Below are 15,235 nucleotides of genomic sequence, written 5' to 3'. Positions count from 1 at the left end.
AAATAAAGGTACCACTGTGAATTCAGTGTCCGAGGCCAGAAAATTACACCCCTAAGGTGAGCCTCTGAACAGGTGCTAACAGAAGCCCATCTTTTTGTCTACCTGGAGCGTGGGGTGCCAAGGCCTGCTGACAAATGTCTAGCCGTAAGGGCTGTGGCTTCCCGTGACCCCAAGAACAGCTCCAAGCTGGGTGCTTCTTAACCCTGACAATTTTACAAGGCTGATGTAAATATCAAATAGGATAAATACATGTAAAGTGCTTAATGAGCTCTCTAGAACTGGCAGTCAAGGTTCAGGGACATTGCTTCTCAACTTCAAAGGGCTGCCAACCGAGGCACAAAAAATAGCTAGCTAATATTTACCTAGAACTGATTAAGTGCCTTGCAGGTTATCATCTTGTTAAATCCTCACAATTCTATGAAGTAGGTACTATTATTATTTCCATTTAAAGATAAGGAAACTGAGGCACAGAAAAGTGAAGTAACTTGCCTACAGCCACCCAAGATCTAGGTGATGGAGCTAGGATTCTACTTGGGCAATCGGACTCCAGAGCCTGTGCTCTTAGCCACTTCACCGGGCCCTGGACCTCCAGTGACCTGTTTCAATGAAATGCTCGAATTCTCGAGTCAAATCAATTACCACCCGCCGGGAGATGAGAGGAAACATGCGTTGCTCCATGTCACGAGCCCCACGTCAGTTTTCTACACACGGAGATGCCGGAACTGCACGGCTTACTAGTTGTTTACGGGCGTGGGTTTCACAGCGAGCACACTAGGCTTCAAATCCTAGCCAGGGGACCTGGGGCAAGGTAACGTAAAGTCCAGCCTCAGTCTCCTCGTCTACAAACTGAGGATACTACTCGCTTCACTGCACTGCTGTGAGAAGTGAATGTAATAATAAAAGTGAAACCCTTGGCATTGTGCCCCGCCACAGTAAGTGCTGCAAACAGAAAAATTATAAGGCCTGCGTGCTTTGACTCAGTCTTTATAAAAATTATAGTTGAAATCACAGGCCACAATTTTCTGGGACAGTAAGGAGAAATTTGGGAGTAAAGAAGTTGGTGACACAGTGCTTTTAAGAATGCCAATCACTGGGTTTTAGCTCCTACCCTCTGTTTAGAAAGATAAAGAACACTGGAGAATATTTATACATGTTCTCACACAAGTGAAGTTCTTTCCCCCATTAACAATAGGACCCACTGAGCAAATGCCCAAAGACAAAAGCGAGGGCCTAAAATGGTCAGTATATCTGCCCCCCGCCACCTGTTTTTATAAATAAAGTTTCACTGGAACACACCAGACTCATTCCTCTGTCTACTGCCTGTGCCGCTCTTGCACCACGACGGCAGAGCCGCGTGGAGGCAGAGTTGAGTAGTCAGAGACCTATGGCCCACAGAGCCCCAAATGTTTACTATCTGGCAAAAAGTTTGCCAAGCTCCTTCATCTTTGCTTTCTCCATCACACTGAGCAGGAGGCACACATCTTCCCATCCTCCCAAACCACCAAGCGAGCGTCTAGCAATGTGCAAAGGAGACGACACAACACCGAAGTGTGAAAGAAACCAGTTTTCAAAATGCCAGGAGGAGAAAAAAGCTTTATAAATCGGAAAAAAAGAGAATATCATCGTTAAATAACAGGATTTGCCCTGCTTTAACATTACTTTCTGTCCCTTAAACTGCTTCCAACTTCAAAGGCCCATTATCCCCCGTTTGAAATCAAATGAGTTCTTTACAAAGAAGGAACTAACAAGGAGCTGCTTGCTGTTCAAAAGCGAGGGACCACAGTGCTCAAGATGGGGACGGCCTGGCAATCACATCAGTCAGTGCAAAATCTGCATTTTATTAAAGACATTTGGGAAGATCCATTCAAAAATACATTGTGCTCAGTAAAAATTGACCATTTCATGCTGATAATTAAGGTTACCACGGAATAGATATTTGTATAATATTTACAGCAACAATAGAAATTTTACAGAAGTTTAGAATGGAATACATGCCAGAAAAAACTTGATAAGATGTACCAACACATGATACAAAGAGTTATATAAACACTTTACAAATGGTTCATAATTAGCTTGTGAGGAATTTAAATATTCAACACTTTAAATTCAGTTTGGATTCAAAAATTAAAAAGGTTAACACCACGTCACACCCTTGCCACAGTAAAAAGTATGGAATTACACTCTGTATTATGGATTATAAAGTCTGTGCAATTAAGAATTTCCACTGATTCTTCATCTACCACAAATTTGGATGTTACATCATTCTGGCTTATCCCTATTTTTTATTTCATGCATGAGTAGGGTTCTCGAAGTCACCCTGCCCTGTGTCTTCCCAGATACCCCCTTTGAACTTCCTAGAGATTGAAGAAGCTCAGAACAGTCTTCTAAGTATATACAGAATAACTACCTGAATTCGAAATGGCACAAAGCAATTCTTGGAGATAGGAATTAGGGGCAACTATTTTGTTTGGTTTTATTGTTTCTGTTAATCAATCCAAGTTTACAGTGAGAATCCACTTCTTGCGATCATAGCTTACCCCTCCAGCCTGACTCAATCAGTGACCAAGGAGGAAACAAGGAGAGGGAAAGAGACTGAGAGGACTATACTCACTTGTGTACCTCTAGTGAAAATGGAGTTCACACGAGCTTTGCTTTCCATTTTGGAAAATCTAAGCCACGGTGGAGAACTTAAAAGTTCTCCAAGAGAAAAAGCTTCATTTTTTTTTTTCTTGAAACTCTGAATGCTTTATAACTAGAGCTTTTGACGACTCTGGCGATAAACACTTTAATCCCCCAACAGGGACAAAAGTCAAGGCATCTACCTTTTCTATTCCTGGGTTTCGTCCGATTAGCCCTGAAGCAGGGCACTAGGACAAACTTGTCTATGCCTGAAACGAATCAGATCAGGCTTTTGGGAAAGTAACATCCCAAACCAAAGGAAGTCCTGAGGAATTCTTAGCAGTCTGTCAAAACGGAAGGGCTGGAGGAACAGATAAGGCCTCTTTCTCCCTGATACTCTGTGCTGGAAGAGTAGCAAACAAGGCAACTTCTAATCTGCATACAACATGGAAACTGATTTTTTTTTTTTTTAAGATTCCAAAGGAGGGTCAAAATACGACCCGAGGATCAAATGGGGTTCAGAGAGCGTAACCTTATGGGTAATGGAGGGCCTTAGAAGTGAAACCAGTTTCACTGCCGCAGTTCTCTGGCCCTGGAAATCCAACGTGCAGACTACTACAAATTTTTTCTGGCAAAACAAAAGACTAACTCCCTCAAATCTGGGAGTGAACAGTTATTGAATGAAGATACAATGTAGGTCATGATCATCTTTAATATCCTATAGGAAATACACAGAAAGGTGGGCCAGTGCCTGGAGTAGAGAAAGGTGGAGTCAGGACCAGGCCTAACGCTGATGAATCAACAAAGCACTAAGAGAAATGAATATTTACGTAGTAACTGACTTGGCACAAGTCTATGATCTTTTATAGTACATTCAGTTAAAAAAGAATAGAATAGAATAGAATAGAATAGAATAGAATAGAATAGAATAGAATAGAATAGGATAGGGCGGCAGGCCCAGAGTTTCCTCGCCACCTTACTTCTACCACATTGTGTGTATACAGACAGACAGACAAGGGACTCGCCCTGTCACGGCCTCATTTTCTTGCATTTACTTATGGTTTCGAAGACGGAATTTTTTACCCAGCTGATGGGTCACACCTCAAGATATTCTATATATCTCAGCTGGTTAAGATACAAAATGAAGAAATCAGAACCACTTACAAGTTTTTGTTTTGTAAGATGGTTCTTTAAGTCTCTGAGAGAACGTTCTTGTGAGATTCTGGCCCTGGAGATTAGCAACAGGACACTTTTCTGCAGGCCCTTTTAAAGAAACCATTTATTTATTTATTTATTTATTACTATTATTTTTTTAAGTGTAAATCAGTTTTCTCTGCCTACACACTTTAATAGTGATGAACTGAAGGAGGCAAGGAAATATTTCAATATGCTCTGACTCGGTTCAGTGTATCACATACCACATCCCCAGCTCACAACAGTATGAGTCTGTGGATCTCAGTGCTCACATGGAGCTCAATATCCCACTATAATGTAGGAGTTAACGAACTTCTAGATATAAAAGCAGTGCTCTCCAGAAAAAATGTTGTGACCAGGAGAGAATATGCAGATTTCTGAGTCCCAGCTGAACTCTGGGAATAAGTCGCAATGAGCGATTGATTGCCCTTGCTGAAAGTTGGGTCACCACCAGGACCTTGGTGAACAGAAATGGACAGAGCCTTCTACACACTTGAAAAGTAACCCTCTGGCCGTTAAAAAAAGTTGTACACTTATTGAGTCATTCTCAATACATAGCTAGAAGAAAAATAAATGGCTTTTTTTCCTTATTTACTCTAAAAACTAGTTTAAGAAGTGAGGATACTATGACGTTAACTAAGATAAGGGGTGCTGGGAAGGGAAAATGGGATAGCATTTCCTAGCGAAGTCCACTAATTTTCAGATTAGGAACATGCTAAACTGGCTAACTCTACAACCACAACATACTTTATAATACATGACACGACTAGAAACTAACCAGCACAGCTCTGAGCTTAGAATTAAAGCACAACTGCATATGGCAAATCTTAAAGCAGGTTTTAAAACAGATTTAACCAAAGCGTACAGCACAAACACTCCTGTAACAGCCACATCACAACCACCAGTAAAGAGTTTTTTGCTTCTAATCGGTCTGTCATACGCCAATATTTGTAAAGAGCTATTAAATGACTTGAATAAAAAACAATGACATTTTCTTTTGGGAGACACAGCTAAAAGCCATGGATGCCTTTGAGCAGTTGGTAAAAATCATGCCAATCTGCCAGGCTGCTGCTTGCTTCTAAATATAAGCCTCATGGCTCTGTGAAAGATTTTCTAAAGATGGTGACCTAGAATTTAAGTTCTCAAACACCTATAAAGCCACTCTGGTCTCCTCCCAAAGAATGCACCGTTTAGCAGGCCCAAGACAATGAAAACAAACAGGATTCCAGGGATTCAAAAAGAGTGGTAGAAGATTCTTTCAGAGACTAGGATACTGAAGAATTCATACCCGCAGTTTCTCCCGTAGCCTGGAGAGAGCCAGGACAGAGCCAAGCTCTGCAGACGAGTGGGCCTGGAGTACAGTAGAGCAGGGTTTCTCAACCTCCCCACTACTGACATTTGGGGCTCATCATGCTTTGTTTGTGGGGGGTCCTGTGTACACAGGATGTTCAGCAGCATCCCTGGCCTCCACCCACTAGATGCCAGGGGCACCCTACCGCTCCCAGTTATAACAACCAACCATGTCTCCTGACATTGCCAAACGTCCCAGGGAGGCAGAATTGGCCCTGACTGAGAACCACTGCTACAGAGACGACTCACTGGAGCTCCTTAGCACGGAGCACTTTTGATCTTGGGCTCTGAAGAGGCTAGCCCTCAGACTGAGACCAAGCAAGGTTCAGTAAAGTTCATCCAGGACTTCAGAGAAGAAAAACGAGGATGGCGACAGAGCAAAAGTAGAAAAAGAGCGAAGCAGAGTTTCTTTTCAAAAGGTGATCAGCAACACTTCTCTAACACAAAGTGATTCATAAGCCTTCATTCAGCCATAGTCTATCCTTTAGGAAGTAAGGGCAGAGAATAGAACGTGGACATCGTAACTTTCCCTTCCTAAAGAAAATGTAGACTTTCGTGACTTTAAATCAAGTCCTTCTCATTGTGGATGGCAATTTTTGTGAGGTCAATGATTCATCAACCGGAGGAAAACAACAGTTAAAAGCTAAGAGAGGGCCCATTAGATTTGAGAGAAAACTTGACCATCCCCCACAGCGAGCAGGAAGAGAATTATACATGCCAGAATTGTGGATTGTAGTTCACTTATTACAGCTTACTGGGGTCGATGAAAAGTCAGAATGGACAAAAGCTGAGAAGAGGATAAAAGAGCTACCTCAAAAATACTAGTTGAAAACACTGTAGATATTTTCTGGCTCAAATCTGGGAATGTACGAAAAGTATGTATTGACTCTTCATCAGTTAGGTTTACTTTGCTCTAGGTAGAAGGCAATTATTCTAGCCCTTCTTTGAAGAACCACCATGAATATAAATGTTCTGCAAACATCTGAGATCCCAGTGTTAGCAAGGATGAAAACATGGGAAACCAGCCCCTAGGTGACAACGAGCCTCAAATGCCACAGCATGGCAATGTGACTGCGCAGTTCCTAAGCGCACAGCACAGTGAGAAGTCTTTCCGGAGGAAAAAATGTAGTTTCTGGTCTGCAAGGGGGGATACAAGGTACAAATTTAGTATGAAAAAGAAGAGTTACACACCCTTTCAGAGTCATTAGTGTCCAGGCGAAAACTGCTAAGGTTCGCGTCACTTATATAACTGAGCAGCTGCCTGGGAAAAGCCAGAATTCAGAGCTACTTCAACAGTACAGAACTGGTGAAAGAAACAAGATATAAAAAGAACTGAAGAGCATGCAGACTATTGGTTGGAATCAACTTGTTTTAATGATAGTACCCAGTTGAGTTTCATTTTAGTGCCTATTATACTTATTAAAACCAAATAAAAAGCACCTTAAAATGACCTCTATATATAATCAATACACATCATTATAGTAGTTATATAAAAATGTAATATGCACACAATTTAAGCTTCAAAGAAACGAAGACCTTTTCATTATAATCTTCATAATCATCAGAGCTGATTCTCAAAATCTCGGGGGAGGGGGAACAGTAACTCAGCACATTTCAATTATCCTGACTTGATTCAGGGGCTTATGCTCTCAGAATCCTGGGACAAGTAATAAATATTGAGAAGTTACCCCTTTGAGGGGTGTGGGATGGGGGAGCTTTAGAAATATTATTGCTAAGAGACTACTTCCAAAAATCTAATTCTCTTGATGGATGGCGTTGAGGTGATTTCTGTCAAGGATGGCCCAGAGACACTGGGCTATAACCCTTGCTGGCGAAAGGCCTTGATGACGCTTGGGAGTAACTTGGGAGTTGAAGGAGATCAAATGAGGAAAAGAAGTCCTGTTCTGACCGTGTGTGTGTATATACTGATGTACATGCTAACCTTGTTATAAATGGACAGTCCCAGGAAGAAAGAATGAATACAGCAATTTTCTCTATATCTGGAATTGCTTCCGGAGCCTTTGAAATATACTGGAAAGAGCAACAGCAACAGCAACAACAACAACAACAACAACAAAACACTTAGAAATAGAAATGCCGCACATGTATCTCACACCCCACCAGCCAAAAGTCTCCGGTACAGTGCACAGGATTCAGGAGCATAGAGCTGGTCTGCAAGACCTGCAGACAGGTGCCTCTTACGAACTTGCAACTAGGAATGTTCGCTGGCAAATCTTTGGTCTACACTCTACACTAACGCGAAGGAGAAGAGCATATTCTCTCTACGAAGACCCATGAGTCACCCTGGATCTGTTCCCCCCTCAGGTACAGGGATCGTCCCTGGATGCGAACAGGAGCCAACCATGAGGACGGAGACGAGGCGTGCTGAGCTCTCACTGGCCTAGCTGGCTTTCTTGCCTGTGGGTTCGGAAGGAGATGCTGCATCTCATCTGCTACCAAGGACCACGTCTAGAGGCTACTGCTGGGGCCTAAAAGTTGAGCACGGTTCCCACTGTTGGTCACACAGAGCCACAATTCAACTCCCTTGATTAGAAGTATAATACTCACTTCATATCACAAATGTATAAAAATATGGCAGATAGTGTCATAACGATACTTTCTTTAAATGATTATATTTAGAAAACAGACAGATATTTACCATATATATATATTTATATATAGAATAAAATACTCCTGATGCAATATATAAATGTTACTGTTTAGTTTTTATAGAAACTACTGTAGCTGTCCCACTGCTTCACAATGTTCCAAACAGCTCAAAATAACTTTACATTTAACATAAAAGGTATGATTAGAACAGTACAATATTAATTATAAATAAATGTTACAAATCCTATCAAATATGGGAGTTTAGAAAACAATTTAAGACATACAGTTAGTTCATCTGCTAACCCTTCAAAGGGATATGCTTGGATTACAATAAACCCCACGTTTATTTTAGGCAAAAAAAATCTGTGGTAAGGGCATCGGTCAACATGAATTCTTCTATCCCTTGCAGTACCAGAACATGCCCTGGCTTTCCCAAGTTCAACAGGAATTGCACTAAAGCTGGAATGTACAGGGGAGAAACTGGCAAGAATGTCTTCTTCCTCAGTGGCACATTCTATCCATTCTCACATGAGATCCGAGGGGACTGGTGGTCCCTAAGGAACTCCTGTGCCTCTGAGATCCCTGACTAGCATTTGTGGCCGTGAGGAGCCAGAGGGCTCCACACATACAATATTGCACTCACCTTCATAAAGCTGAAAATACTGGCTGACCACCCCAGCCCAGCCCAGCCCAGCCCATTCCCCACCCACCCACACCCTCCCGTCCCCTCTCCACTGGCTTACCTACCCCCCATCCCCTACCCCAGCGCACACTACAAGGCTGTCTCTTTTAAATCATTCAGATTTGGCATTCGAGACCGATTTGTTCTGTTATAAGGGTGCCCGTTTGGCCCACTCTTGGCACCCAGCTGTTCAGAGTAGGAGGGCCCCTCTGTGGCACTCCGGCTCACAGAGGACACGTGCCAACCAGGGTCCATCTGACCTGGCAGCTGGAGGGCTGGCCGGCCCTTGGGTGTGGGCTCCTGCCGGATGTTACTGCTCCCGCCAGAGGCCTGGCTCAGGGGGTGGATCCGAATTTCTGAGAAGGAATTTTTGGCTTGTTGAGTTGTTAAGGGCTGGAAGCGGGGGTCTGAGGAAGCCGGGTGATTTGAGGCTGAAGAGAGATGTAACAGCTTGCGCAGTGATTTTAACGGCTGGCTCTGGAAGAAAAGAGGAGAGCGCACATAGGAGTTCATTTAGAGTAGACTGGAGAGCTGCGAGAAGTGAGCACAGATCTGAGATGACTGCTTGTAGCCAGCACAGAGGGCATGGGGAAGGAGGGGCTAAATCCAGCCTTATCTGTCTTTCTGTTCATTTTCAGATAAGATCAAAATTATTTATCTTTAATGACAACTAGCTAAGAAATCTAGAGCTGGTGTGGTGGCAGATCAAAGGCTTAGGCACCTTCTATCTGGCTGCATCCCATCTTCACAGGGAAAGGATCTCCTGCTTCAGCCAGCAGGGAGCAGCAGAAGGAACATGCCTCTCCCTTTTTGAGAAGACTCCCCAACAGCTCCGCATAAAGCTGCCACTTATTTTTCACAAGCCGGGACTCAGCCATTCAACCATACCTAGCGGCAACAGAGAACTGAAGAAATGTAATGTTTCAATTAGGTAGCAGCGTACTCAGCTACAAATTGCATATCCCCCTTCTGTTCTTATCTTCCCGATTTTCCCTTTCCCTTGACATTGCAAAAATCTAAACGTTCCCTTTCCACACTTTTACTTTTTGGGGGGTAGGGTAAGATTTGAACACTGAAAAGTGAGCAAAGCAGAGAAAAAGGAGCAAAAGCCCTACAGACGCTAAAACACAGTTCCCTCACAGGAGGTTCTGGATTCCTAACATGGGCTTAAGAGCTGCCCTGCTTGTCTGCTGCGTGGCTGGAGCCCAGACCCCACTGGTGCTGTACTGCGGAGGGGGATTGTGCTTCAAGGCAGAAGGGAGGGTCCTGGCAGCCATCTGCCCCACACTGGCCAACTATTCTCAGGCAACTGCTGAACTGTGGGCTTCCCCACTGGCAAAAGGCGGCTCACTCCTTCTCCTCCTCTATGTGCTGTGTGATGAGGCTCACCATCAGAAGAGGCATGTGAAAGCATCCTGAAATTCAAGGTCCAGGGACCCTGCAATCAGGATGTAGCCCTAGCCTTGGGGCACCTCTGGCTGCCAACCTTCAAGGGCCATGCGTTTAAGGGCTCAGCAAAGTTTTAATAAAATGTCGATGATCTCAAGGAACAGAGCACTGAAATCAAAGGGAAATTGCTTGAGAATGGACTCAGGTAGAAACTGCTCCTGAGGAAGCATCCTCCGTGGCCATTCCAAAGTCTGCCTGAGAAAGCTCTGTGGTCCCCAGGGAAGGTGGCACAGTACGGTACACACTGTGTGTTTTTTGTTATTGAAATTGGTATGATAACACAATGCGACTCCTGGTGATTTTTATGGCCCTGACCACATGTAACTATCGAGCAATTACAATAATTTGGGTCCAGCTGGATATATATGGTAACCTGAAAAGAGCTTCTTAGCGAAACAAATGGCTACACAAAGAAGGTTCTAAAGCCCCACGTTCTTTTTTATAAAACTGGGAAGAGGATGTCAGGCCCTCACTCAGAGCCCTGTGCTCTTAATTCAGATACATGTCCAATAACATGGATATCTGGTTCCCTACACCTTCTCTGTCCCCTTCCCTCCTCCCAGCCTATACTATGTTAGAAGCAGAAAATATAAAAGGTTGGCCAAATGCAAGTGAAATCTGGGAACTTGTGTCAGTGGCTCTAAGTAACAGTTAAAGAAAGTAAACAAAAAACCTATGGAAATAGACCCTCTTCCTCCGAATCACAGAAATCTGTGGCCATCTATAGGTACAAGAAGTCCTAGAGCCTCAAAAGCTCATAGAGGCTATCAGAAATTATAGTACAGAGGAATACTGGGCTTATAAAAATATTAATATGATCAAAAAACTAGTTAGATTATGTTACTGTGCTCATTATGGGATACTGAAAAGATGCAATGTTAAAACACTCCTAATCAAAACAGTTGTTCAAAGGAGATAAACCTCAGTTACCTAAAAAATTTACTGATTGCATTTTCTGCTTATTCCCCCTATGTCAGATAAATGTGATTGCACAATACTGTCTAATATGCAGTTCCTAATGCAACTGCTCAATTTCTATCAAAAATAGTATTGATTTCATAAGTTTATTCTTTCAAGAAAGGTTATCATGTCTGTCTTTCAAGGCCTAATTCATATGCTACCACATTTAATGAAACCTTCATCTTCCCACTCTCACCTCCCCTGCATTTGATGGCATGTCTCACTTTTTTACCATGAATGATGATTATTTATAGATTCTCTCTCTCTCTTCTAGGATATGTAGTATTTATGGGCTGGGACCACACCTTAATTATCCCTCTTAATCCCCTCCAACATCCACCCACCACGCCCAGCCTGGGCTAGCTGAAGGCTAATGGAATCTCACTTTTTTTCCCATGAGAACATGGGTCACTGAAACAAGATTCATTTGGACTCCTGAAATGCACCTGGCTATTAGAGAGAGTATATTCTGAGGAGGCTCTCAGCCTTGTTGTAACACAGAGGCTAAATTCCTCAACCCTGCCCTCCACTCAAGAGAGACAGCCACTGCAGAGTCTAAGAATCTAGGAGTGAGGCAGGCACTGCTCACTTGGGTCTGTAAATCAGAGATCTTGTCAGGACGCCACTCCTTTGGTCTGCTGCCCGGGGTGCTAGCAGAGTGAATGGCTTTCTGTAGTGTCAGAAGATCAGGGCCATCAGGATTGGGTACCTAGAGCAGAATATGGACAAAGATTCAGTAAGAACCCCAATAAGCCTAATTAAGATATGCAACCACACCCAAGAGGAGAACAAAAGCAAATCAAATGAAACCGAAACTCGACTCCGCCGCCCCCAATAAAAAAAAAGAAACCAAAACTCTCCCGACGTTCACAATGCAAGTGATGCCAGTTAAATTCTGCTGCCCTCTTAATAATTTTCCCTGCATTAGGAAAAATTGGCAGATGTCATGCAGCTTTGTTAAAACCTCAACCCTTAAAGCATTCCCATGCTGTTAGTTTTAATCGCTGTAAGAGAGAGCAGTTAAATTGGGCTGTACCAGGAACTGCTGTCGTATCCTCATTCCATATTGCAGTTAGGTTATGAACCAGTTCAATAAAACAAAAATTTGCTCCTGCTGGGAAAATGATCCAAACACTGTATTTGGCGGTGCCCAAAGAAGGCTAGCAGGCTTTCAAGGATACCAAAGTGGGAAAAGTATGGTTTGAATCATATTCCCAAGACACCGCCCAGTAAATCTGGGTCTAGCGTTATACACTATAAAAATGCTGGAAATTTGTGCCACAAATTCCAGATGAATGCAATTGGTCCATTCACCGATTTTGGTGAACACAGAATAATGCCAAATGCCAAGCAAAAGCCCTGGCTTTACACTAAGTGACCAGCAAAAGCTAGAGCCAGACAAGGAAAAAGCAAATCACCAACCAAGAGAAGGTGTTTTCATGGAGCCTGCTAGCTCACTGAATTTGGTCAACTCAACTTGGTTTCAAAGAACAAACTGCCAACCAAGTGTTAACAAACTTTGTGAGTCAAATGAAAAGACACTGTTAATTGTAAATGTTAATCAAATTCTTTACAGGAAATAAGGGATTTTATGAATGCCATCTGCCGACAAGTGGGTAACCAGACAACCCAAACTAGTTCTTCCACTAGTTTGTTTAATAGCTTTTTATGCTTCAACTTCCTTAACTGATTCAGAAAATCCAGAATGGCAAAGAATTGATATTTCAGTGAATTTATGGAACTGGCTCAGGTACTTAACTAGCACAAAGAGAATATGACCCCATGAAAATAAGACATGCTGTTGTCATCAGTAAAACAAGTTTACTGGAGCAGTTTTCAGGGCTACCATACATAAAAATGGGTACCATGGGTGGAGTGACTACAGGAAGCTTTTTCAAAGAAGAACTATGCTTTAAATGATTCTTTGAATTAAAAAGAGGAAAGAGGGATTTCTTGATGCTTGGATTCTCCCCGTTGGTGGAATCTGTCTGCAATATAAGATACAAATAAACTAATTGCAAAAAAAAAAAGAAAAAAAAAGAGAAAAGAAAAAAGAAAAGAAAAGAAAAAAGAAAACGCAAAGAAAGAGAAAAAAAGAAAAGAAAAAAAGGTGTTCTTACTGAAACTCCTAGCCCTTGGAAGCCCTGATACTGTTAAATATTGATAGTCACTTAAGGAATCTCTGTGCTGTTGTGTGCACCTAGAAGAAGTTCTGTGTCATTTCTCACTTGGACATGAAGATGCCAACAATGTAAATTCAAGACCTACAAAAACTTCAATGTATATAAAGAACATGTGGTCATGATCCTTACCTATAGTAGGAATGCCCAGAAACTTACAGATATCTATTCACATTGAGCTTAACAAAACATTTAAGGATTTATTTATTATCAGAAATACGATTATTATAAAGAACTATGTTTAAAGAGCTACTGATGAACTTCAGTCTTTTCCTAATTGCTAGAGAGGACTTCAGCAACTAAATAATTGACCATGTAATCTGCCTATAGGGGGAAAAAAAGAGAAGATACTGTAAACCCTTTGAACATGGTCTATTGTTGAACCAGAAAACATCACTTGGAAGAGGAATTATCACTGTTACAGGATTCTACCATTGAGGAAGAAGCCTGGTTCCATGCTGTTAAAGAAATATTTACCCCATGGAAACTATGTGGCACAATTCAGAATACAGGTTTTCAAAGTGAAAAAACAAAGTTCAATCTTTAAATTGACGCATGATTACCAATTGAGATACTAACTAACTAGGCTACAATTACCAAGTTGGCAAAGTCACCATATGCTCTGAGGGCTTATGCAACTCTGGATGTGGAACTGAGGCCAGATTTCCCAAGGCGGCTTCCAGATTTGCTTGAGTCAAAGCAGGCACCTTTACAATACAGAATTATTTTTTGGCACCACTCTTCCCTGTTTTGGATAGCTCAATTGTCAGAGATTGAGAATATATATGAAGGCATTCATACCACCTTGTATGAAGCCATTCAAGGAAGACAGCCCATGAAGGATTCTGTTCCCATGATGGGATCCCAGGGAAGAATTTAACTCACATCGCTAAGGAGACCACAAGAGAATTCCCAGGAATCAGTGGCCAGAGGCTCTCCACCAGAGATGGGCCTGTGGCATGGACTGAGTCTGGGCCTGTTATTTAGAAGACCCCACCTCTAGTTCTCCCAACTGATTATGTGGCTTTGGGCAGGTCACAACTGGCCTGGGTAGTCTTCTACCAGTGAAATAAAGGTGTTAAACTAGATTTAGGACCCACTGAGGTTTTAAAATGTCCTGTTTCTCTATGTGCATTGGGCATTACATTTCTTTTTTATTTTTTTTAATCTTATGCAAATGCCACAAAGCTTTAAATCTTTCAAAGCTGGTTTACCTAGTTTCCTTTTGCTGAGTCATAGAAAGTGAAAAACAAAACAAAACAAAACAAAAACAAAACAAAACAAACTACCTTTAATTCTGTTTCAATACTCACTTGAAGGAGACAGAGTTAACATAATGCCAGGCTTAGAAGCCTGAGATCTGGCAGGATCATAGAGGCTCTTTGGAAATCTTACTCTAGATACCAAAGTCCTTAAAAATTTTTCTTTTAATTAAAAAATGCAGCGGCACAAATAATTTTTGACTTGGAAGGCTTAAAGCATAGTGGCCTATACAGAGATATTTTGCAGTTACATTACATACCGAAAATGAAATGTATAAAAACCTAAAAAAAGTAAGTTCAAGTGGAGAGACTGTTAGAAAATAATTTTCTTATTTATACTAACCTATACTTTTTGAAAATCTAAAATTTAAAAATCTAGAATTTGAACCAGATCCTGAATAACAGAGTCAATCAACATATCAACTCAGGCCGTAGTAGGCCAGGGGCTTTAGGTTTAATGTTAGTCTAATGCAGACTGACATCAAAAGCCAAATCTATACACAAAACACCTTCAATTCCTTGGTTGCTGCTACGTTCTTCCACTTAATTACCCCACAGTGGCTACAGACCTGAGGTTAAGAACAAAAACAAAATCCTCAGAATAAAAATAACAGTGGTGAGGAGAGGTAGCCTAAGTTCAACGTTCATGATGGATAAGTATGTTCTACAGACAATGATAAAAGTTTTACTTTATTAGCGCTTTAAATATTTTAAGCTCCTCTACTTTAAATAAATCTGGCCTATTTTATTCATCCAGTGTAAATAATAAATGTAGCAATATTTGAGTGGCATTTTGATTTAAGTGAATTTCAGTTAAAGGCACAGGTAGTGTTTTTTTTCTTTTTTAAACACTTCAGGAATATTATGCTGCGATTAAAATGAAGATAACAAGATCTGTGTAGTAAAATATATATTGTGTGTATGTGTGA

At 41.6% G+C, this 15,235-nt stretch overlaps 1 protein-coding gene across 5 annotated transcripts in view; it reads right to left on the bottom strand.

The window, feature by feature from the left end:
* The window catches only part of CDKL5 (cyclin dependent kinase like 5), a 214,930-nt gene that overhangs the window by 14,759 nt on the left and 184,936 nt on the right, over positions 1-15,235 (bottom strand). For 2 of the 5 annotated variants that reach the window (XM_043570770.1, XM_043570769.1), the window contains exons 17-19: positions 12,730-12,852; positions 11,454-11,573; positions 8,716-8,932 (exon numbers count right to left, since the gene is read on the bottom strand). In XM_043570770.1, coding sequence (XP_043426705.1) covers positions 8,716-8,932; positions 11,454-11,573; positions 12,730-12,852 — 460 coding nt within the window. Of the gene's footprint in view, positions 1-1,818; positions 8,933-11,453; positions 11,574-12,729; positions 12,853-15,235 lie in introns of those variants that run through there. The other 3 variants (XM_043570768.1, XM_043570772.1, XM_043570771.1) reach the window with 2 other exon arrangements.

The sequence above is a fragment of the Prionailurus bengalensis genome, chromosome X (genome assembly GCF_016509475.1).
Source record: "Prionailurus bengalensis isolate Pbe53 chromosome X, Fcat_Pben_1.1_paternal_pri, whole genome shotgun sequence".
Taxonomy (NCBI): Eukaryota; Metazoa; Chordata; class Mammalia; order Carnivora; family Felidae; genus Prionailurus; species Prionailurus bengalensis.
The sequence above is the reverse complement of the archived record's forward strand: the minus strand, read 5'-3'. Positions and strand labels throughout refer to the sequence as shown.